A 22,503-nucleotide genomic window follows, 5' to 3' on the forward strand; every position below is an offset into this window, starting at 1 on the left:
TAAAAACTTATCTAAGAGCTATCTAGTGGCAGCAGTAGAAACCTACACTATGACCTGTGTATTAAGTAGGATGAATTGGACTACTTAATTCTTGAAAGATACCGTTATCCACCCCTTTTTTTTTTCTTTTTATAAATTTATTTATTTAATTTTTGTCTGCATTGGGTCTTCGTTGCTGTGTGTGGGCTTTCCTCTAGTTGCGGCAAGCAGGGGCTACTCTTCGCTGCGGTGCACAGGCTTCTCATTGCGGTGGCTTCTCTTGTTGTGGAGCATAGGCTCTAGGCGCACGGGCTTCAGTGGTTGTGGCGTGCGGGCTTAGTTGCTCTGCAGCATGTGGGATCTTCCCATACCAGGGCTCAAACCCATGTCCCCTGCATTGGCAGGCGGATTCTTAACCACTGCGCTGCCAGGGAAGTCCCCTGTTATCCAGTCTTAGTCTAACTCACTGGGTTAATCCTGCAAGTACTTGGCAGACTATTGGAAGAGAGAAACCACCTTCAGCTAAAGCATCCTGAGGTTGGGCAGCCATTAATGCTGCACTGATCGCAGGCTTGTACAAAGCTTTATGCCATGGCCCTCTGCAATATCTTAAAGTAGAAAGCTAAATCTTTGTTCTCGCAAGAACAATACCTCCAAGGCCAAAGAGCTCTTGCAAAGAGCATTGCCATATTCCTTACACTGGTTGTTGAAAGAAGACACTCTTTAAAATCTGTTAGCATCTACTTTTGTAAAAGGGTCTAAAGAATATTACACTTCTTGTGACTCCACTTTTATAAAAGAACACTTCTTGCATTAGTGTGGTGTGGGAATTTCCTGTAAGATGAAAATGAAACAAGCATACATGCACACATTCAGGTATCACCCAAAGTAAAGCAAAGCAAAACACAAAAAAATCTCACCTAAGTTTTATTTAAAAAAAAAAAAGTACAGTAAAAAGGAAAAAAATACCTTTGCAAATATAGTCTTGACATAAATTGGCAGGTCTCCATGGGGACTTCCATAACCCCCTACAATACTAAACCCCAATCCTTCAGAGCCTTTCTCCAAAGTAATAATCTTAGGTGGAGGTGTTCTGAAAACACAATGCACGCTGTTTAATTCAAGAATAGATATTGAGAGGGAATTTCATTTTAATGGAAGAACACAGATTTGAGAGAGACTTTCATACTGCGAAATGATGATGGTCAGTTTATCAAATCAAACTGTCAGAAAGCAATCTAGAAACTTATTTTTGAATTTCCTATATCATGCCAATATTTTTGATGTTTTAGAGGTTTCTCTTTCATAAAACCCACTGTTTTTTAACTGAAAATAAAGTCATGATGCTGAAGTTGTCAAAGCACTCTTTTTTTTGCTTAGTTTTTAACTTTTTAACTTACTGTCTAAAGCTGAACGGAACTGTCTTTACATCTTTGAAGAACATGCATGGAGATGGAGAGGCGGGGTATCACCTGAGCTTGGTGTACATCGCAGCCCACAGGTGGACCTCTGAACAGAACAGGTGACGGCAGCCCTAGAGCTCAGTAATGGCTGCTGTTATTCTGTCTGAATATCCTCGCTGCACCTGATCCCCACTTCCACTGAGCGTGGGAACTCATTCTTCAAAACTCACCTCCAATCTCCAATGCGATGCTTTCCTGACTCCCTTGGAAGCATTCACCCCCACCTTCTCTGTGCTCCCTTTGTTCTTGGTCCAGATTTCCATACAGCACTTGTCATACTGTATCATGATTTCTTAACCATCTTTCTCCTCTACCAGATTATCAACTCCTTAAGCCTCCGCCCTCTGGGCATTCCCAGCACCAAGCGCTGTGCCTATCACACCCTCAGAATCACGACTACTACGTAATGAGAACTGAAATCCAGGAGAGAAGAGAGAAACCAAGGTGAAGCAAAATGGATAAAGACAATTTGTTTCCAATGTATAATTTAGATTTTCAAAGCTTTGTCCAGTGTGGAAGTCATCTCTCTCAGAAACAACATGGGTAAAAATTAAATTACACCTGTGGGCTCAAGGAGTTAAAGCTAAGCTTAACTAACGCCAATTTCTTCTTCCCATACATGGTTGTCCAAAGGGTAAAGACCTAAAGGAACTCTGGTACCTGGGCCCTGTCGTCTCATCGGCAGGAGGTTTACGTGAGTATCCCGGCCGGGCCACTTGTTCTGCGGCAGCATGCACGTCCGAGAGGCAGAGCCGCCTGATATAAATGCAGCCATTCATGTACTCAGAGAAATTTGCAAAACTGGGATATGAGCAACCTTTGAATATGCTGTTCTGTCTGACTAGAATATTCTTCCCTCTCCTCCTCCTCGATTTTGCCTGGCTTATTTTAAGCTTGATTTTCAGCTGCTTCCCACTGATACCAGTTGTTTGCTATGCACTTGCTGGTGGTTTACAGCAGGCATCCACAGTAATTGCTGAACGTCTATACCGTATATATTATTACCTCTTTTAAATGCCACTCCTGGTTTTTCCAATTATTTAAAAACTCAGGTTAAGCATTAGTGCCTCCAAGTACCCGCCCTAGCTGAGTTATGCCTCTCTTCCATGGCTTCACAGGACTCTGTGCTTACTTCTCTCTCTCACTGAACTAAGCTCTCCAACACTTACTAACTCTTTTATAACCATGGATTTATGGGTCTGTTTTTCCAATCCTCTGGCAGTTCTATGAGGACTGGGGCAATGCCTTCACCTACGTTTCTAAGTTTGAGTCCTCAGGACCCAGCACCTGTAGTGTCTAGCCTTAGGAAGGCACTCAATAAATATCTGCTGAAATAATGAAGTATTATCCCCTGTGGCTGAATGGTAATGACGTCATGAATAAGGCTCTACGTTTCATCACTTTGTGGCCTTATAAGCACTCTCAGTAATAGGCCACCGGCTAGACATGAACTTGATTCATGTCTCCTCTTTCAAACACAGCCAGACCTATTGCCAAGGATATTGAAATGGGAACCTAGATGTCCAAGACCATTGTTTTAGAGCTAGCCTCTGGGGGCCACCAAATCATTAGAGACTGTCATAATTGTACCTATCACAATTAGAGTCTGTTTTCTCCGGGAGAGGGAGGAATGCAGCTTCACTCTTCCACTGGCATTTATCTCATACTTCCAGTTAGTTTTAATTTACTTTCGCTTAGAAGACTAGTAAAAAAAAAAAAAAAAAAAACAAACTCCAAATGTTAACAGTGGTCAGATTATAAGTCATTTTTAAATTCTTTTATCCTAGTAGTTCCCAACCTGCCAGGAGCTGTGGAATCACAGCAAAGGACCCAAGATCACAGGGCATCTCGGTAGTTCCATGGACATGTTAAAGGATGCTAAGTGTATACTATTCTTCATATAAGGGTCCTGATTTCTTTTTTTTTTTTTTAAATATATGGCCATTCTAGCCTGAAAATGTTATACTTTCATGTATTTGTCACATTTTAATAGCAAGTGTTCATTACTTTCATAATGAGAAAAAAGTAAAATGAGCCTAGTTTAATATTCTTTCCTCAAGAAAGACAAACTCAAAGCTATCATGTAAGTTAATGAGCAATCAGGAAAAAGTTGGGAATGGCTGTGACCATCAGATCCTTCCAATAAAGGGTTCGGATCAGCCAACAAACATTTATTGAGCACCAGCTAGTGACCAGGCACTGGTAGGGTCGAAACAAATAACTTTGGGCAGCATTTCTCAAAGTGTGGGTCCTCGGCTTACCTGCAGCAACACTGTCCTGGAGAACCCACCCTAGACCACCTACTCAGAATCTCTGAGAATGGGCCAGAGGAATTAGCATATTTCAATATGCCGTTTGGGTTATTCTTATGGACATCCTAGTTTGAGAAACACTGCTTTAATGAGCAACTTTAACTGCAGTGACAGGTTTTAGTAAAAAATGCCAGCAAGTATGACGAGAAGATTTAACCTCAGAGCAAGATTTTAGCTTAGAAAACTGAGGAAACCTGGTTCCTTGCGTAATGAAGAAGGGCACATTGGGGCTATAAATCGGAGGATTCTGAGGGGAGAGGGCACAGGCACCCGTTCCAGTGGCCAGGTGCGGTGTGTGCAGGCCCTGTGGTAACAGTCTGTGAAGAACTCACGTGGTGGAGCAAAGCCTTGTGAGAAGTAGGGCAACCCTGTTGCTTTCTTGGAGATTCCCTAGGAGTCAGAAAGGGTAACGTGTACTTTCCCATTCCTGTCCTTTAGGGAGCACACTCTGCAATCTGGAAAAGGTCTCACTGAGCTTTGCCCACACACATAAGAGGCACTCTGCATCTAGAATACTCACTCTGTGTCCTCCAGATGGTGCTTGGCAGCGGGTGAACCAAGGGGGTAGCCCGTAGACATGTTCTCAAGCTGAGTTGCAATGCCACTTATATTGGTATCTGCCACAACCTGGGCGGGGGAGCGGGGGGAGTCAGAACAAGACAATCCATTATAAGTCAGGGAAGAATTAGAGAAACCATACTCTATCCAATGGTCAGTTCTCAGTCTTATTTAATCTATCTACAGAATTTGACACAATGGATTATTCTTTCTCAAACTATTTTCTTCATTTGGCTTCTATGACACTACACTTTACTAGTTTCCTTTCCACCTTCTGGCCATTTTTTTCATAGCTCCCCAAACTCTATCAGAGTGCCACAGGGCTCACTCCTGGAGCTTCTTATCTTTCCATCTCAACATCCTCTTAGTTATCTCACTTCATACCTCTTTATGAATTTAAATATCATCTATGTAATGATAATTCCTGAATCTGTCTCTCCAGCACCACCTCTCACTTAACTCCAGACCTACACACCCAATCACCAATTTGACATCCCTAATGGGATGCCCAGCAGGTATCTCAAATCTAACCTGTCCAACACTGAGCCACTCCCCCACCCCTCCTCTGCTCCCTGGCCTTCCTCATCTCAGGTAATGCAACTTCATTCTTCCAGTCTCAGCAAACACCTTGGTGTCATCCTTGATGACTCTTCCTTTCACAACCCACTTTCAATCCTCAAAAAATTCAACTGGTCTTTCTATAAAATCATCTCTTTTTCTCTCTCTCTCTCTCTTTTTTTTCTATTCTTTGGCTGTGCCACGTGGCATGTAGGATCTTAGTTCCCCGACCAGGGATCAAAACCATGCCCCCTGCAGTGGAAGCGAGGTGTCTTAACCACTGGACCTCCAGGGAAGTCTCTATAAAATCATCTCTTGCTTGGAGTTTTACAAAAGCCTCCTTACTCATCTCCCTGCTTCAGCTCCTCCCCCACTCAGTCTATAGCAGCTAGAATGTTCCTGTTAAAATACAGAAGATTATTTCAGTCCTCTGCTTAAAACCATCCAAGGGAAATCTGGAGCCCCCTGGATCACATGCTGAAGTTCTTAGATGGTCTATAAGGTCATCTGTAGGTGATCTGCCCAGTTATGTCTCCACTTTCGTCTCCAAACATTCTCCCCTGTGTTCACCCTGCTCCAGCCATACTGGCTCCTGGCTGTTCCTCTAACATGCAGAGACATCTCCACCTTGGCACTTTGTGAGTGCTGTGCATTCTGCCTGGAATGCTCTGCCCGCAGCTCCTTCACTTCCCTCAGGTCTTTACTCTGAAGTCACCCTCCTTGGCCACCCTAACTAAAAGTCCCACACCAACACCCCAGCCCAACATTTTATATTGTTTAAAAAGAAACAACAGGCCCCTAGCACAAAAACAGATGCATAGATCAATGGAACAGAATAGAGAAACCAGAAATAAACCCACACTCTTATGGTCAATTAATCTATGACAAAGGAGGCAAAAATATGCAATGGGGAAGAGGCAGTGTCTTCAATAAGTGATGCTGTGAAAACTGGACAAGAACATGTAAAAGAATGAAAGTAGAACATTTTTTTCACACCCCACATACAAAAATAAACTCAGAATGAATTAAAGACCTAAATGCAAGACTGGAAACCATAAAACTCCTAGAGGAAAACATAAGCAGTAAACTCACTGACGTAAGTCTTAGCAATATTTTTTTGAATCTGTCTCCTCAGGCAAGGGAAACAAAAAGCAAAAATAAACAAATGGGAAGTAATTAAAAAGTTTTTGCACAGTGAAGGAAACCATCAACAAAATAAAAAAAAACAACCTACTGAATGAGATATCACCTCACACCTGTCAGGCTGGCTATTGTTAAAAAGACCACAAATAATAAATTGGTAAGGATGTGGAGAAAAGGGAACCCTAGTACACTGCTGGTTGGAATGTAAATTGGTGCAGCCGTAATGGAAAACAGTATAGAACAACACAAGTGTCCATCAACAGATGAACGGATAAAGAAGGTGTGGTGGCTATATACAGTGGAATATTACTCAGCCATAAAAAGAAATTTGCCATTTGCAACAACATGGATGGAACTGGAGGGAATTATGCTGAGTGGAGTAAGCAGACAGAGAAAAAACAAATACTGTATGTTTTCACTTACATGTGGAATCTAAAAAATAAAGTAAATGAATGGATATAACAAAACAGAAACAGACTCATAGATACAGAGAACAAACGAGTGGTTATCAGTGGGGAGAGGGAAGTGGGAAGGGGCAAGATAGGGGAAGGGGATTAAGAAGCACATTCTACTGGGTACAAAATAAATAAGATACAAGGATGTAATGTACAGCACAGGGAATATAGCTAATATTATATAATAACTTTAAATGGAGTATAATCCATAAAATATTGAAGTACTATGTTGTACATCTGAAACTAATGTAACATTGTAAATCAACTATACTTTAATTAAAAAATTAATTAAGAAAAAAAAGAAAAGAAACAGGCCCAAAATAGTCATGTATGCTAAGCCCTACTAGGAATTAACACCTAACCTAACTACAGTTTCAGCCCCTTGTTGGAGTGGAATTTTAAAACTATCAGTCTGGAATTTCCTCATCAACACCAGTGAGGGGATCTGCTTGATAAGACCCCCTGCCTTCCCAGGAAGGGAAGGTGACCTTGCCTGAAATAATCCACTTTTTAACTTCCTTGTCCCACCCTCCGTCTCCCTATAAAAGCCTTCTATATTGTATAGATCCTTGGAGTTCCATTCTACTTGTTAAATGGGATGCTGCCCAATTCATGAATCATTGGATAAAGCCAAACAGATCTTCAGACTCACTCAGTTGCATTTTGTTTAACAACATCTTCCTTCCCCGCTTTATATTTCCTTCTTACTACCATTACTATCTAATTAATTATATATCTTGCCTTATTTATTGTCTTACCACTTCATATTAGAATGTGAGGGCATGAAGTTTGTCTGTTTTATTCACTACTGTATGCCCCTTATGTAGAACATGTCTAGCATATAGTAGGTGTTCAATTAATATTTGGTGAATGAAAGAAAGAATATCTCTTACTTCCTATGATTTGCCTTTTAGAGGGTCCCAAACAAAAGTATAGAACAACCAACATTTAAACATTCACTTATATTTCTATTCTGCAAAAACATTCCAAAGAATTAAGAAGAAATATGGTATAGCTCTGACAGAATGAAGATCTGAAGTTCAGTTTTTGCCACTTAAATGATACTGTGGCTTGAGTTTCAGTTTCTTCATCTGTTAAAGAGGAATCATAAATAGCCTGCCTTGTCTGCTTATCCTGGAGTTGTCTTCCACCTCAACTAGTCATCAGAGATTCTTTCTCAAGAACTCCTGGTCTTCCCCTGCTTCTGATGAACAGTTCTTCCAGATAAGAGCACTCAAGTACAGAGTGAAGGGACTTAGCTTGACAACAATGCAAGACCTTGATTTGACTGCAGTTTCAGAATAAGCCGACAGAGGGCATGACTACCTAAATAGTTAAGCTTAGTTGCATCTATTAATAGAGTATTTAGACAAGGAAAGCCACAGGCTGGCCCTGGCCCCAGCCCTGGCTGGATCAGAACACATTTTGGGTGAAGCATCCTCTTCTGGGGGAAAACATTTCTATCTATAAGTTTTAGGATCTTCTGGAAATACTATAATATAAAGAATGAACAAATTGGGGGAATATTTAGGATAAACAACAAAAAAGAAAATGATAGACTCTCCTCTGCACTTACCACCAGTTTCTGTTTTTTTTTTTTTCCTCTCCTCCCCAGCAAATGTAGTGGAGGAGTTGTCTTTGCATGTGACCTACGTAATCCTACCTACTCTCAGCCTACATCATTTTCAAAACCCCACTCCATTCCAGTTTCCATCCCTGTTGCCAGACCCAGACTCCCATGACCCACTCTCCGGCTTTTCTCCTGCAGCTTCCATCTCTGCTATTCCACTCACCCCTCGTGGCTCAGTCCTGGCCCACTTCCCACTTGCACACTCAGGGTCTAGGTCACAGCATACACATTCCCACAGCTTTAAATTCCAACAACGTGCTAACAATTCCCAGCTTAGTCTGTTATATCCAATTGCCAACTCAACATCTGCATTTTAATATCTCAAAGCCTAATTAACACAACCGAATCCAAATTCTTGATCCAACAACCAAACCCCTTCCATTCATTTTCCCTCTAGGTTTCCTCTTCTTAAGAGATGGCACCTCCAGCTGCCTAATTAGAAACCCACTAGGTATTATATTGAAAATACCCGATTGTTGGCTGGTTACTGCCCAGCTGGAAAGGTACTAGAATGCTAACCTAACTGACGCTTATTCTGAATAATCTACCACCAAATCCTCTGGACTCTACCTCCAATATACTTCTCAAGTTTGTTTCCTTTTCATCTCTCTGGTGACCATCCTAATTCAATCAATCATCATCAGCTGTCTTTTACCTGGAATCCCCACTCACCCTCTTCTAATCTCTCTTCCACACAACAGCCAGTTATCTTATAAAATATAAAATGGATAATGGCCCTCCCCTGCTTAAAACCTTTCAGTGGTCTTTCTTTGTACCTGGAATAAAATTAAGACTCCCTAACTATACACACAAATGTCCTTCCTAGCCTACCCCTCTAATCCCATCTATGTCTTCCACTCCACCCCACATTCCACAGTTCTTTCTGCATGGAGTCCCGCCCCCTCCCCTCCACCAAACCAGTTGGTCACTTCCATTATACAAGCCTTCTTTGACTACCCATGTTCAAATTAATTTCCCGTTTTCCTTTCTGTAGCGCTCTAAGTATTCCTTACAAATCGTCATGATACGTATTTGTGTGACTGTTAGCTGTCTTTCCCACCCAATCACAGGATTCATGAGGATAAGGACAGCTTCTCAATGTGAAGGTGCCTGGCACACAACTGCTTAATAAGCTTTTGTGGAATGAATAAATGAATGAACCTAAAACCTTCCTAAGGGCGTACAGAGTTCAATATTCTGAATTTCCATGGAACAGAGTGAGATTGATAGAGGTTACAAGGAGATTGGTTCTGGGTCTTTTTAAGAAGAAAAAATCTAATAACTAAGGCAGTTACAGAATGGAATGGCTCAACTTGTTAGGACATGAGCCCCCCACAAAGCAAGGACTCAGAGACTCAAAACTCTACTGATTTGGGATATGGTGAGGGGGATTCCTATACTTGATGGGAATCTGGACATGTACTCTCAGCTGTCCATGAACCAGACCATCTGTTATGGGGCTGAAGAAGAAAGTCAGTAAAATATTACTTTTTCTAAGATACCTTCAAAAGCCCAGACTTGATGGCAACCTGCTCCTTTCTTTACTGGCTCATTTATTCAACATATAACAGCACCATGATACTGAATATAAACTGAGCACTTCCTCTATGCTAAGCACTCTTCTGAGTCCCTACAGACGTAGGTACCATAATTATTCCCATACTACAGACAGAGGAACCTGGAGCAGAGAGGTTAAGTAACTTTCTCACGTTCAGCAGAGGAGTGAAGGCTGGATTCAAACCCATGCCATTTTACTCTAGAATCCTGTGCTCTTTTTCTTTCTTCTGTTTTTGGAACCCTGTGCTCTTAATTGAATTCAGTGTGAGGCAAATCACCTAGTGAGAGGGTACAGATCTGCTCTTGGACCCTCACACCTAGAGATCTGCTTCACCCTGCATATAATGAAGTACAGTCTAGACATGGAGCTGGGAAGAAAGAGGGGCAGAGAGTCAAACAAGCAGCTGCAAGTAGAGGTGATCTTCACGGCTGTGCTTGGCAACAGGCGGGAAAAACGCATCCCTCCCCCCAGTACTACAAGGAGAGGGGTTGGGAGGTAGGAGACATACACCCCATGGATGTTCTAGGAAGAAAGCTTTTGAATTTTAATTAACTTTCAGGAGTCCATATAAACTGTAAAACCAAAGCCATAGTTCTATTTGGGTAAAAATTAAATTTCTTTATCTAGCTAGAAAATGTAAAAACACTAATAGAGCACCACCTTACAGAAAAACTCATATCCTTCTAAAATCTGAAGGCCTCTTGCTCTCCCCCAACCCTGAAATAAGATGGGCCTCACAATAACGGACAATATTAAAACCTAGGATCCCTGAGCTCCTGCCTATTTTGTAGGAGTGGAATACAAAGGGCTGGATGGGAAATGGGAAGCATTTTCACTGATAGTTTGGTCTTTTGCAGGGAAGCAAGGAGACAAACCCATCGCCCCCAGGATAACTCTACAGCCCCAAGGCATTTGCATCAACCTTCTTGGTCTCAGAGTTGATTGGCCTTCCTAGGCATGACTTGAGAAAGGGGATAATCCGATCTTGGAAGGGCATGTTCAGCTGGATACAAGTTTGAGGAGACAGAGCTGTGGTCTAGGAGTCTTGGCTCAACCCTGCTCTTTGCCCAGCAATACCGGGGACTAGGCTTGGAGGTGAGGCTGGGAGAGGTCTATTTCTGTGTTTGAGGAAGGGGGAAGGCAAAAAGGCTAATGGAAAGTTTGGTCACTTTTTTTTAAAGTAAATTTTGAACTACTGGGTGCAAACTTCTGTGGTAGGTTCTGAGGACATGGGTGGGAGCAGAGGAAACCCAGGGAAAGCAAATGTGTTCCCCACTCTCCCACAGGCAGGCTTGCCATTGCTGTCACCTAACAGGGGAGGCAGATACGGACGCCATTCTAAACGGAGAGGAGAGGGGAGGGGACGGACAGGGATTCCTGGGGAAGGCAGACAGCCTTCAACGTCCTGAGGTGATGGTACTAAGGTCTGTGCAACTTGAAAGAGCCATGGTGTCTGGAGTCCTTCCACCCGGCTAGGACCAGCTCCATCTCATGAGATCCACAGCCTACGGTCTGGCTTTATTACATCACTCAGATCAGCAGCCCTTCCTCTCATGCCTCATCCCCAGGGCCTGGAGGCAGCAGATGTTGCACCTTGCCTCCCAATCACCCTTCAAAATCACTAACCTGGTTCAAAAGCTGTGTAAGGCTATGTTCCTCCTCATTGTTGCACACAGTACTGCGACAGAAATCCCGAGAGGTTCTTCAAGGTGGAGACCTAGGTATGGAACTGCTGGGTGATGGGGACGCGTGCAGTAAACTAACAGAGCTTCTTGAGCTGCCACGTGATTCATCAGTTTCGACTCACCAGACGCTGACTGAAAGAACTTTGTTTTCTCCTATCTCCCCAACTTGTTATGATCAAACATTTAATAAGTGCCTCCCTGAGCAGATGCAGGCTGCTGACCCAAAGGGAGAGGAGGAGACCTCTGCCCCTGAGGAGCAGGAGACTTGTGAAATGAAAGAAGGGAAGGAGTGAAGTTCTTCACGCCAGGGCGAGGCTTGTGAAAACAAGGATGGGAAAGAAGCCTTATCCTTTAAGCCTAAGGAACAAGAGACCTTTGAATCCCTGGAAGAAGACAAACCAATAAGCGTGTTTTCCCCTCCAAGTGAATTTTCCCCTCCCTCTGTGTTTCCCCCTCCAACTGCACCTACCCCTCCCTCTGTGCTTCCTCTCCAACTGCACCTACCCCCTCCCTGTGTTTCCCCCTCCAACTGCACCTACCCCCTCCCTCTGTGCTTCCCCTCCAACTGCACCTACCCCCTCCCTCTGTGCTTCCCCTCCAACTGCACCTACCCCCTCCCTCTGTGCTTCCCCCTTCAACTGCACCTACCCTTCACTCTGTTTCCCCCTCCAAATGAATTTCCCCCTCCCAGAGTGTTTCCCCTTCAATATTTAATTCCTTAAATTTTGTCTTCTCCTTGGAAAGGTATCTGTTCTGATATGCTCTCTCGTGCCTTGGCTCCTTGTGGCATTTAATAATTTATGTTAAAAGCAAAACTAAGTTCAATCAGATGTGTATGTTCTATAATAGAACCATGTATATTTGGTAAATTTTCTAATTGAGTAATAAAGCACAGGTCTTTATTGCATGGACCCTAGGAAGAGTACCTCTCCTTAAAAATAGGTTTGGGAAATTATGTTTTGAAGAATTGAGAAGTCAAAATATTTTCCAGGTAAGTAGGACATTACAGTACATAAGAGCTTGAGCTCCTTGCTTAGAACTTTCCTGACTTGCTGGTCTTGCAAAGGAATGAGATTAGCTTTTAGATTTGTTAGGACCCAAATCTTGTAGTACAAAGTACAAACTCAGCACTCACACCCAGCCTGCATCCTAAATCCATAGTGCAGATATGCTGGAAACAGACAGGAAGAACTGTCACGTTAAGGTGACCCCTGAGAAAGTTGGCATCTTAAGATGAGAGCACATTACAGAACAATCAGAAAAACCTTGCTTTGTCCCCATGCCTGGCATTTGGTGTAACTTAATGAACTAGAAAGCATATCTGATTAAAGTTTTTATTTAGAATCTAGGGACACTGATTCTAGTGACATCAGGATATTTTGATTTTAATTATCTGTTTTCAGAATATAATGGTCTGAAGTGTCAAATGTTTTAAGTTTGGAGTGAAGTAAGAAGAAGCAAAGTGACCTAGTCACATCATCATCTAGTGGCACACACCTCAAATGCCACCTGGAAAACCACCACACTACTAGGATTTTAAAAGGAATTTTAGCATCCTCTGACTTCAAGACTATGTTATTATAATGAGAGTAATAAAGTATCACTTATTTAATGCTTAACATTTTCAATCCAGTATTTTTATTAAGTGTTACACCGCATTTAACCCTCACGGCAACCTTGAAAGAAAGAAGCCGTGATCCAGTTTCCTACAGGAAACTTAAGAGTTAAAAGGATTCAAGATGCACAACTTTCTGACACTAAACCTTTCATGTCCTTCAGAACTTACCCCAGGTCTTCACTTCAACTTTCAAACCTTTAGCTCTTGATCCTTTTCCCGAAGCTTACTACCCTTTTTCTGGCATCACTTGGCTTTCTACCCATCATGAACCCTCACAGATCATCTGGTCTTATCCCTAGCTACATAATAAATCACCTAGAAAGCTTTAAAATAGCCCAGTGTTCAGGCCACATCCCAGACCAATTAATTCCATGGGGTGAGACCCAGGAACTGATACTAGAGTCAGTGATTTTACTGGGCAACCAAGGTTAAGAACTACTCACATGTTGTACCTTTATAGAGAGGGGATACAGGTGGGGAGAGACAGGTATTCCAGGCATAGAGAACAGCATGTGCAAATCTTTGTTCATCCCTAAAGAATGCACTACTCCAGTGGGTCTCAGGTTGCTCTCTAACTAGCAGCATCAGCACCACCTGGCAGCTTGTTATAAATGGAAATTCCTGGATCCACCCCAGTCCTACACAATAAGAAGCTCTGGGGGTGGGACCCAGCAGTTTGTCTGTTTAACGAGCCCTCCAGATAGTTCTGGAATATGCTGAGGTTTGAGAAGCATTTCTCTCAAATGTCAAAATATTTTCTTTATTCATGCTTAGAAAATGACCATCCTAGAAGGAAAGCCATCTGACTCAAACTCCCCTGAAAACCTTCTTATCCTCTTTTTCAGAGGTAACAACATCTCCATCTTTTTATCTATGTCCTTTGCTCCCAACTACTCCCTTGCTCTCTACTGACTTGCCACAAACTTTAAAGAGAGAAATCAATTCTTTTAAAGATTGCTAGCGGGACTTCTCTGGCAGTGCAGGGGGTGTGGGTTTGATCCCTGGCCAGGGAGCTAAGACCCCACATGCCCCAAGGCCAAAAAAACAAAAAACATAGAACAGAACCAATATCGTAAAAAATTCAATAAAGACTTTAAAAAGGGTCAACATAAAAAAAAGCTAAAACAAAGATTGCCAACGATTTATCTGCCAGCTGTAATGACTTTCCCATGGTTTTATTTTCTTCTGCCTCATTCGTAAGTGTGCTATTTTTTAAAAAAATTAATTCAATATCCCCAATTGTTTAATCTCGAGATATAGTTTGGTTTGAGGTAGTTATTTTACAAATTTCTATAAATTTGTTTTTTATTTTTAAAAAATTTTTAATTTTATTTATTTTTTTTATACAGCAGGCTCTTATTAATCATCTATTTTATACACATCAGTGTATACATGTCAATCCCAATCGCCCAATTCATCCCATCACCGTCCCCACCCCTGTGCCGCTTTCCCCCCTTGGTGTCCATACGTTTGTTCTCTACATCTGTGTCTCAATTTCTGCCCTGCAAACTGGTTCATCTGTACCATTTTTCTAGGTTCCACATATATGTGTTAAGATACTATATTTGTTTTTCTCTGACTTACTTCACTCTGTATGACAGTCGCTGCATCCATCCATGTCTCAACAAATGACCCAATTTCGTTCCTTTTTATGGCTGAGTAATATTCCATTGTATATATGTATCACATCTTCTTTATCCATTCATCTGTCAATGGGCATTTAGGTTGCTTCTATGACCTGGCTATTGTAAATAGTGCTGCAATGAACATTGGGGTGCATGTGTCATCTTTTTTGGGGGGGTGAGGTTACGTGGGCCTCTCACTGTTGTGGCCTCTCCCATTGCAGAGCACAGGCTCCGGATGCGCAGGCTCAGCGGCCATGGCTCACGGGCCTAGCCACTCCGCGGCATGTGGGATCTTCCCGGACTGGGGAACGAACCCATGTCCCCTGCATCGGCAGGTGGACTCTCGACCACTGTGCCACCAGGGAAGCACGCATGTGTCTTTTTGAATTATGGTTTCCTCTGGGTATATGCCCAGTAGTGGGATGGCTGGGTCATACGGTAATTCTATTTTTAGTTGTTTAAGGAACCTCCATACTGTTCTCCATAGTGGCTGTATCAATTTACATTCCCACCAACAGTGCAAGAGGGTTCCCTTTTCTCCACACCCTCTTCAGCATTAGTTGTTTGTAGATTTTCTGATGATGCCCATTCTAACTCGTGTGAGGTGACACCTCATTGTAGCTTTGATCTGCATTTCTCTAATAATTAGTGATGTTGAGCAGCTTTTCATGTGCCTCTTGGCCATCTGTATGTCTTCTTTGGAGAAATGTTTACTTAGGTTTTCTGCCCATTTTTGGATTGGATTGTTTGTTTTTTTAATATTGAGCTGCATGAGCTGTTTATATATTTGGGAGATTAATCCTTTCTGCATTGATTCATTTGCAAATATTTTCTCCCATTCTGAGGGTTGTCTTTTCATCTTGTTTATGGTTTCCTTTGCTGTGCAAAAGCTTTGAAGTTTCATTAGGTCCCATTTGTTTATTTTTGGTTTTATTTCCATTACTCTAGGAGGTGGATCAAAAAAGATCTTGCTGTGATTTATGTCAAAGAGTGTTCTTCCTATGTTTTCCTCTAAGAGTTTAATAGCATCTGGCCTTACATTTTGGTTTTTAATCCATTTTGAGTTTATTTTTGTGTATGGTGTTAGGGAGTGTTCTAATTTCATTCTTTTACATGTAGCTGTCCAGTTTTCCCAGCACCACTTATTGAAGAGACTGTCTTTTCTCCACTGTATACCCTTGCCTCCTTTGTCATAGATGAGTTGACCATAGGTGCATGGGTTTATCTCTGGGCTTTCTATCTTGTTCCATTGATCTATGCTTCTGTTTTTGTGCCAGTACCATATTGTCTTGATTACTGTAGCTTTGTAGTATAGTCTGAAGTCAGGGAGTCTGACTCCTCCAGCTCCGTTTTTTTCCCTCAAGACTGCTTTGACTATTCGGGGTCTGTTGTGGCTCCATACAAATTTTAAGATTTTTTGTTCTAGTTATGTAAAAAATGCCATTGGTAATTTCACAGGGATTGCACTGAATCTGTAAATTGCTTTGGGTAGTATAGTCATTTTCACAATATTGATTCTTCCAATCCAAGAACATGGTATATCTCTCCATCTGTTGGTATCATCTTTAATTTCTTTCATTAATGTCTTATAGTTTTCTGCATACAGCTCTTTTGTCTCCCTAGGTAGGTTTATTCCCAGATATTTTATTCTTTCTGTTGCAATGGTAAATGGGAGTGTTTCCTTAATTTCTCTTTCAGATTTTTCATCATTAGTGTATAGGAATGCAAGAGATTTCTGTGCATTAATTTTGTATCCTGCAACTTTACCAAATTCATTGATTAGCTCTAATAGTTTTCTGGTAGCATCTTTAGGATTCTCTATGTATAGTATGTCATCTGCAAACAGTGACAGTTTTACTTCTTTTTTTCCAATGTGTATTCCTTTTATTTCTTTTTCTTCTCTGACTGCTGTGGCTAGGACTTCCAAAACTATGTTGAATAACAGTGGTGAGAGTGGACATCCTTGTCTTGTTCCTGATCTTAGAGGAAATTGTTTCAGTTTTTCACCATTGAGAATGATGTTTGCTGTGGGTTTGTTGTATATGGCCTTTATGATGTTGAGGTAGGTTCCCTCCATGCCCACCTTCTGGAGAGTTTTTACCCATAAGTGGGTGTTGAATTTTGTCAAAAACTTTTTCTGCATCTATCGAGATGATCATATGGTTTTTCTTCTTCAATTTGTTAATATGGTGTATCATTGATTGATTTGTGTATATTGAAGAATCCTTGCATCCCTGGGATAAATCCCACTTGATCATGGTGTATGATCCTTTTAATGTGTTGTTGGATTCTGTTTGCTTGTATTTTGTTGAGGATTTTTGCATCTATATTCATCAGTGATATTGGTCTGTAATTTTCTTTTTTTGTAGTATCTTTGTCTGGTTTTGTTATCAGGGTGATGGTGGCCTCATAGAATGAGTTGGGAGTGTTCCTTCCTCTGCAATTTTTTGGAAGAGTTTGAGAAAGATGAGTGTTAGCTCTTCTCTAAATGTTTGATAGAATTCACCTGTGAGCCCATCTGGTCCTGGACTTTTGTTTGTTGGAAGATTTTTAATCCCAGTTTCAATTTCAGTGCTTGTGATTGGTCTGTTCATAGTTTCTATTTTTTCCTGGTTCAGTCTTGGAAGGTTATACCTTTCTAAGAATTTGTCCATTTCTTCCAGGTTGTCCATTTTATTGGCATAGAGTTGCTTGTAGTAGTCTCTTAGGATGCTTTGTATTTCTGTGGTGTCTGTTGTTGCTTCTCCTTTTTCATTTCTAATTTTATTCATTTAAATCTTCTCCCTCTTTTTCTTGATGAGTCTGGCTAATGGTTTATCAATTTTATCTTCTCAAAGAACCAGCTTTGGGCTTCCCTGGTGGCTCAGTGGTTGAGAGTCTGCCTGCTGATGCAGGGGACGCGTGTTTGTGCCCCGGTCTGGGAAGATCCCACGTGTCGCGGAGCGGCTGGGCCCGTGAGCCACGGCCGCTGAGCCTGCGCGTCCGGAGCCTGTGCTCCGCAACGGGAGAGGCCACAACAGCGAGAGGCCCGCGTACTGCCATAAAAAAAAAATAAAAAAAAAAAGAACCAGCTTTTAGTTTTATTGATCTTTGCTATTGTTTTCTTTGTTTCTATTTATTTCTGCTCTGATCTTTATGATTTCTTTCCTTCTGCTAACTTTGGGTTTTGTTTGTTCTTCCTTCTGTATTTCCTTTAGGTGTAAGGTTACATTGTTTATTTGAGATTTTTCTTGTTTCCTGAGGTAGGCTTGCATAGCTATAAACTTCCCTCTTAGAACTGCTTTTGCTGCATCCCATAGGTTTTGGATCATCGTGTTTTCATTGTCATTTGTCTCTAGGTAGTTTTTGATTTCCTCTTTGATTTCTTCAGTGATCTCTTGGTTATTTAGTAATGTATTGTTTAGCCTCCATGTGTTTGTGTTTTTTATGATTTATTCCCTGTAATTGATTTCTAATCTCATAGCATTGTGGTCAGAAAAGATGCTTGATATGATTTCAATTTTCTTAAATTTACTGAGGCTTGATTTGTGACCCAAGATGTGATCTATCCTGGCGAATGTTCCATGCACACTTGAGAAGAAAGTGTAATCTGCTTTTTGGATGGAATGTCCTATAAATATCAATTAAATCTATCTGGTCTATTGTGTCATTTAAAGTTTCTGTTTCCTTATTTATTCTTATTTTGGATGATCTGTCCATTGGTGTAAGTGAGGTATTTAAAGTCCCCCACTATTATTGTGTTACTGTCAATTTCTTTTTTTATAACTGTTAGCAGTTGCCTTATATATTGAGGCGCTCCTATGTTGGGTGCATTTATATTTATAATTGTTACATCTTCTTCTTGGATTGATCCCTTGATCATTATGTACTGTCCTTCCTTGTCCCTTGAAACATTCTTTATTTTAAAGTCTATTTTATCTGATATGAGTATTGCTACTCCAGCTTTCTTTTGATTTCCATTTGCATGGAATATCTTATTCCATCCCCTCACTTTCAGCCTGTATGTGTCCCTAGGTCTGAAGTGGGTCTCTTGTAGACAGCATACATATGGGTCTTGCTTTTGTATCCATTCAGCCAGTCTATGTCTTTTGGTTGCAGCATTTAATCCATTCATGTTTAAGGTAATTTTCGATATGTATGTTCCTGTGACCATTTTCTTAATTGTTTTGGGTTTGTTTTTGTAGGTCCTTTTCTTCTCTTGTGTTTCCCATTTAGAGAAGTTCCTTAGCATTTGTTGTAAAGCTGGTTTGGTGGTGCTGAATTCTCTTAGCTTTCATTTGTCTGTACAGCTTTTGATTTCTCCATCGAATCTGAATAAGATCCGTGCTGGGTAGAGTAATCTTGGTTGTAGGTTCTTCCCTTTCATCACTTTAAGTATATCATGCCACTCCCTTCTGGCTTGTAGAGTTTCTGTTAACCTTATGTGAGTTCCCTTGTATGTTATTTGTCATTTTTCCCTTGCTGCTTTCAATAATTTTTCTTTGTCTTTAATTTTTGCCAATTTGATTACTATGTGTCTCGGCGTGTTTCTCTTTGGGTTTATCCTGTATGGGACTCGCTGCACTTCCTGGACTTGTGTCGCTATTTTGTTTGCCATGTTAGGTAAGTTTTTGACTATAATCTCTTCAAATATTTTCTCGGGTCCTTTCTCTCTTTCTTCTCCTTCTGGGACCCCTATAATGAGAATATTGTTGCATTTAATGTTGTCCCAGAGGTCTCTTAGGCTGTCTTCATTTCTTTTCATTCTTTTTTCTTTATTCTGTTCCACAGCAGTGAATTCCACCATTCTGTCTTCCAGGTCACTTATCCGTTCTACCTCAGCTATTCTGCTATTGATTCCTTCTAGGGTAGTTTTCATTTCAGTTATTGTATTGTTCATCTCTGTTTGTTTGTTCTTTAATTCTTCTAGGTGTTTGTTAAACATTTCTTGCACCTTCTCAATCTTTGCCTCCATTCTTTTTCCGAGGTCCTGGATCATCTTCACTATCATCATTCTGAATTCTTTTTCTGGAAGGTTGCCTATCTCCACTTCATTTAGTTGTTTTTCTGGGGTTTTATCTTGTTCCTTCACCTGGTACATAGCCCTCTGCCTTTTCATCTTGTGTATCTTTCTGTGAATGTAGTTTTTGTTCCACAGGCTGCAGGATTGTAGTTCTTCTTGCTTCTGCTCAAGTGTGCTATTCTTAAAATCCTTTTCTCCTTTAGGGTCTAGTACCTGTATTCTTAACTCCTGGTTCTTTTGTATTAGATTTTCCTAGTATATTTCCTTTTGTGTTCACATGATGAAAAATTAAGTATTACAGTACATGATAAAAAAAATTCAACACTCTCATTCCCTAGATACACACTGAACATTTCTCTTTTCAATTCTAGAGGTGTAAGCTAAATAATACACTTTATAAAACTATTTTGAAATTTATCATCTTGATGACATCAATAGACTCCCTATTCCAACAGATGAAAATTTAGCTTGCCAAAATCTTACACTTAACTTTTATATTTTTAAGTTCTACTTCTTTCTTATGTTTCTTTAGATATACTTAAACCTTTGTAGTTTTAATGATCTCTGAAACTCTTATTTCAACTTTAAAGATTTAACTCTCTTATATTTTCCTCTCCACGAACACATCACAAACTCTCATGCTACTAATATTTCATGCATTATGATGTTTCGTTCTATCAGTTTTATTATGACTTATGTTTATATAAATGTTATTCATACTGAGCCAACTACTATACTAGGATTACATTTCTCTCTCTCTCTTTTTTTGGTATAAGTTTATTGTCCTCAAGGTCAATAATGATCTTATTTTGTTTAATTTGTATATACTTATCACTAATTCAGCCCCAAACTTTCCAATTTAATTGGATCTTAAACCTCCAATTCAGTTAAACGTACAAGGTGATCTATCTGTTCCTCTTTTTTCCCTCTAATTCATAGGCGTTTCCCTTAGAGCCCTCTTCTCCTGCTCCGATTTGGACAAGTTGTTCTCTCTGCCTGCTGCACAGCTGTCCTGGGACTTCCATGTTCCTTAGCGTTGGAACCACCTGCTTCCCTCTCTCTTACTTTCCTCTTTTGTTGGAGTATATCCTAAAGTAATTTTCTCAGAAATATATTGCTGAAAAAGAGTCAGGTGACATTTGAATCTCTTGTTCTTTTGTAAGTAGCTTATACTTTTCTCTTTGAAAGTTTTAGAATGTAGTATACAGGTATTATTCTTCTTTTATTTATTTTGCTCACTGATTAATGGACCTTAAGTTAAATTCATTTCATTTCTTTTTTATTTTTCTGCTTTTCCTTTTTAATTGGACGTCCTGAATTAATCCTGTGTCTTATTTTTTCTCTTCCATTTTCTAAAGAGGGCGCACAAGAGAAGTCACTGTTTTCTCTATATTATCCTGAACATGACACATCTCTCTCTCCTAACCAGCAGTTGGGCCCTCTTACATCAGGTTTTTTGTGTTTTGGAGGGTGTCCCCAAGGACCTCCAAACTACTTTGTAGACAGACCCTTAGTTAATCTCCTTGACTTCAGACTCTCTTCTCCTGTTCTCCCTAGTTGCTGCTGACTCCAAGCCTTGATCCTCTGTCTTTGTCTCCACTGTTTACATTCACTTATTCAACCAATATCTATGAAGTATAATGTGCCAGGCAGTGGGGATGTTGACCCCAAGAAGCCTCAGATGGCTTTATTTATCCTGTTTCCAGCACTGAAGTCTCCCCGAGTATTGGCAGCCCATTTCCTCTGCCTGCTGGATATCTCCACCTGGATGCCTCAAAATACAATGTTCTCTCCCAACATGCCCTTCCTATATTCCCTGGTTTAGTTAGTGCTGCCTCCATCCACATTCTACATTCTAAAATGTTTGGATCCAGAACAAGCCCCACAAGTTCATTTAGTGACAAAAATCCCTGATGTGCTCTTTTTATCTTCTATATTGTCAAAGAAAGAGGTAAAAACGAAATTTTCTAGAAGAGAGTCTGGGTTACCTTATTTTGTCCAAAAAAAGGTTTTGTGGTAGTTCATAGACAAAAGCACTAAACCAGGCAAACTATCAGACTACAGAAGCAAATATAGTTGAGAACATTTGAAATGACCCCTATACCCAAATCAATCCCCACTGACCAATCTATAATTGACAGTAAGAAACCATCAGACTTTAAGGGCAGAAATATCTACTTCCTTACTATACCTAGCAATAGCAAGTTAAACTATGGGGAGAAGCTTCCAGAAGTTGTCTCCTCGACTCTCTTCCCCTTCTGCACCCTCCAGTCCACTGACCCAGACCTAATCTTCCCTGTGCCATCAGCACTTGCTGACCGCTTCCCATGTGCACCGACAATAAGTCTTTTCCACATCATCAGACACAACTATCTGACCTTCTCTACTACTCTGACAATGGGCTGGCTCACCTGATAATAAAAATGATTACCTACTGACAACTCAGCTGTGATAATTGTATTGCTGGTACCATTCCATGCACATTGTTTTAATTAAAGTGAATACGACTATGCAACTGAAAGGCATCTGTTGCAGGGCGTAAGAAATTTCCTGAGTTCTGTGTTTAAAGCCTTTGAGAGCACATGTGCTCCATACCCAGAGTTGTGTAGATCACAACTGTCAAAATCCCAAAGGATTCCATTTTTAACATCACCTGTTACAAAATGACACCACCAACTAATGTGATTAACACGAGAACATTTTGAAACCAAAAGTCATTTTCTTAAAATGCAGAAATAGGAAAAATAAGGAATCCCTTCAAAAGTATGTGAATAGTGGCAAATTTGGCTGAATGAAGGGTTAATTCTTCATGGGAGAGCATGAGTTCATTTCCACTTAAAGTACTTTACGTAATGTTACACTTTTACACTGTGTCTTCTCAATTCTTTGTGAAGAAGGTGGAGCTGAACAAATTATA

At 40.6% G+C, this 22,503-nt stretch overlaps 2 protein-coding genes across 17 annotated transcripts in view; one reads left to right on the top strand and one right to left on the bottom strand.

Moving 5' to 3' along the window:
• PATJ (PATJ crumbs cell polarity complex component) overlaps nucleotides 1-22,503 on the bottom strand; it is a 358,987-nt gene that overhangs the window by 5,629 nt on the left and 330,855 nt on the right. For 12 of the 16 annotated variants that reach the window (XM_027108328.1, XM_027108332.1, XM_027108333.1 and 9 more), the window contains 2 exons: nucleotides 4,275-4,381; nucleotides 949-1,090 (listed from right to left, as the gene is read on the bottom strand). In XM_027108328.1, the coding sequence (XP_026964129.1) occupies nucleotides 949-1,090; nucleotides 4,275-4,381 (249 nt within the window). The remainder of the gene's footprint in view (nucleotides 1-948; nucleotides 1,091-4,274; nucleotides 4,382-22,503) is intronic. The other 4 variants (XM_027108329.1, XM_027108342.1, XM_027108334.1 and 1 more) reach the window with 2 other exon arrangements.
• On the top strand, nucleotides 11,012-12,420 carry LOC113621496 (fibrous sheath CABYR-binding protein-like). Its single transcript, XM_027108344.1, is given in 3 exon segments — nucleotides 11,012-11,818; nucleotides 11,853-11,880; nucleotides 11,988-12,420. Coding segments are annotated over 3 exon segments (543 nt in total). The 5' UTR covers nucleotides 11,012-11,379; the 3' UTR covers nucleotides 12,064-12,420.

This window comes from Aethalodelphis obliquidens, unplaced genomic scaffold, assembly GCF_003676395.1.
Source record: "Aethalodelphis obliquidens isolate GAN/ISIS:26980383/991018 unplaced genomic scaffold, ASM367639v1 scaffold9, whole genome shotgun sequence".
NCBI classification, from domain to species: domain Eukaryota; kingdom Metazoa; phylum Chordata; class Mammalia; order Artiodactyla; family Delphinidae; genus Aethalodelphis; species Aethalodelphis obliquidens.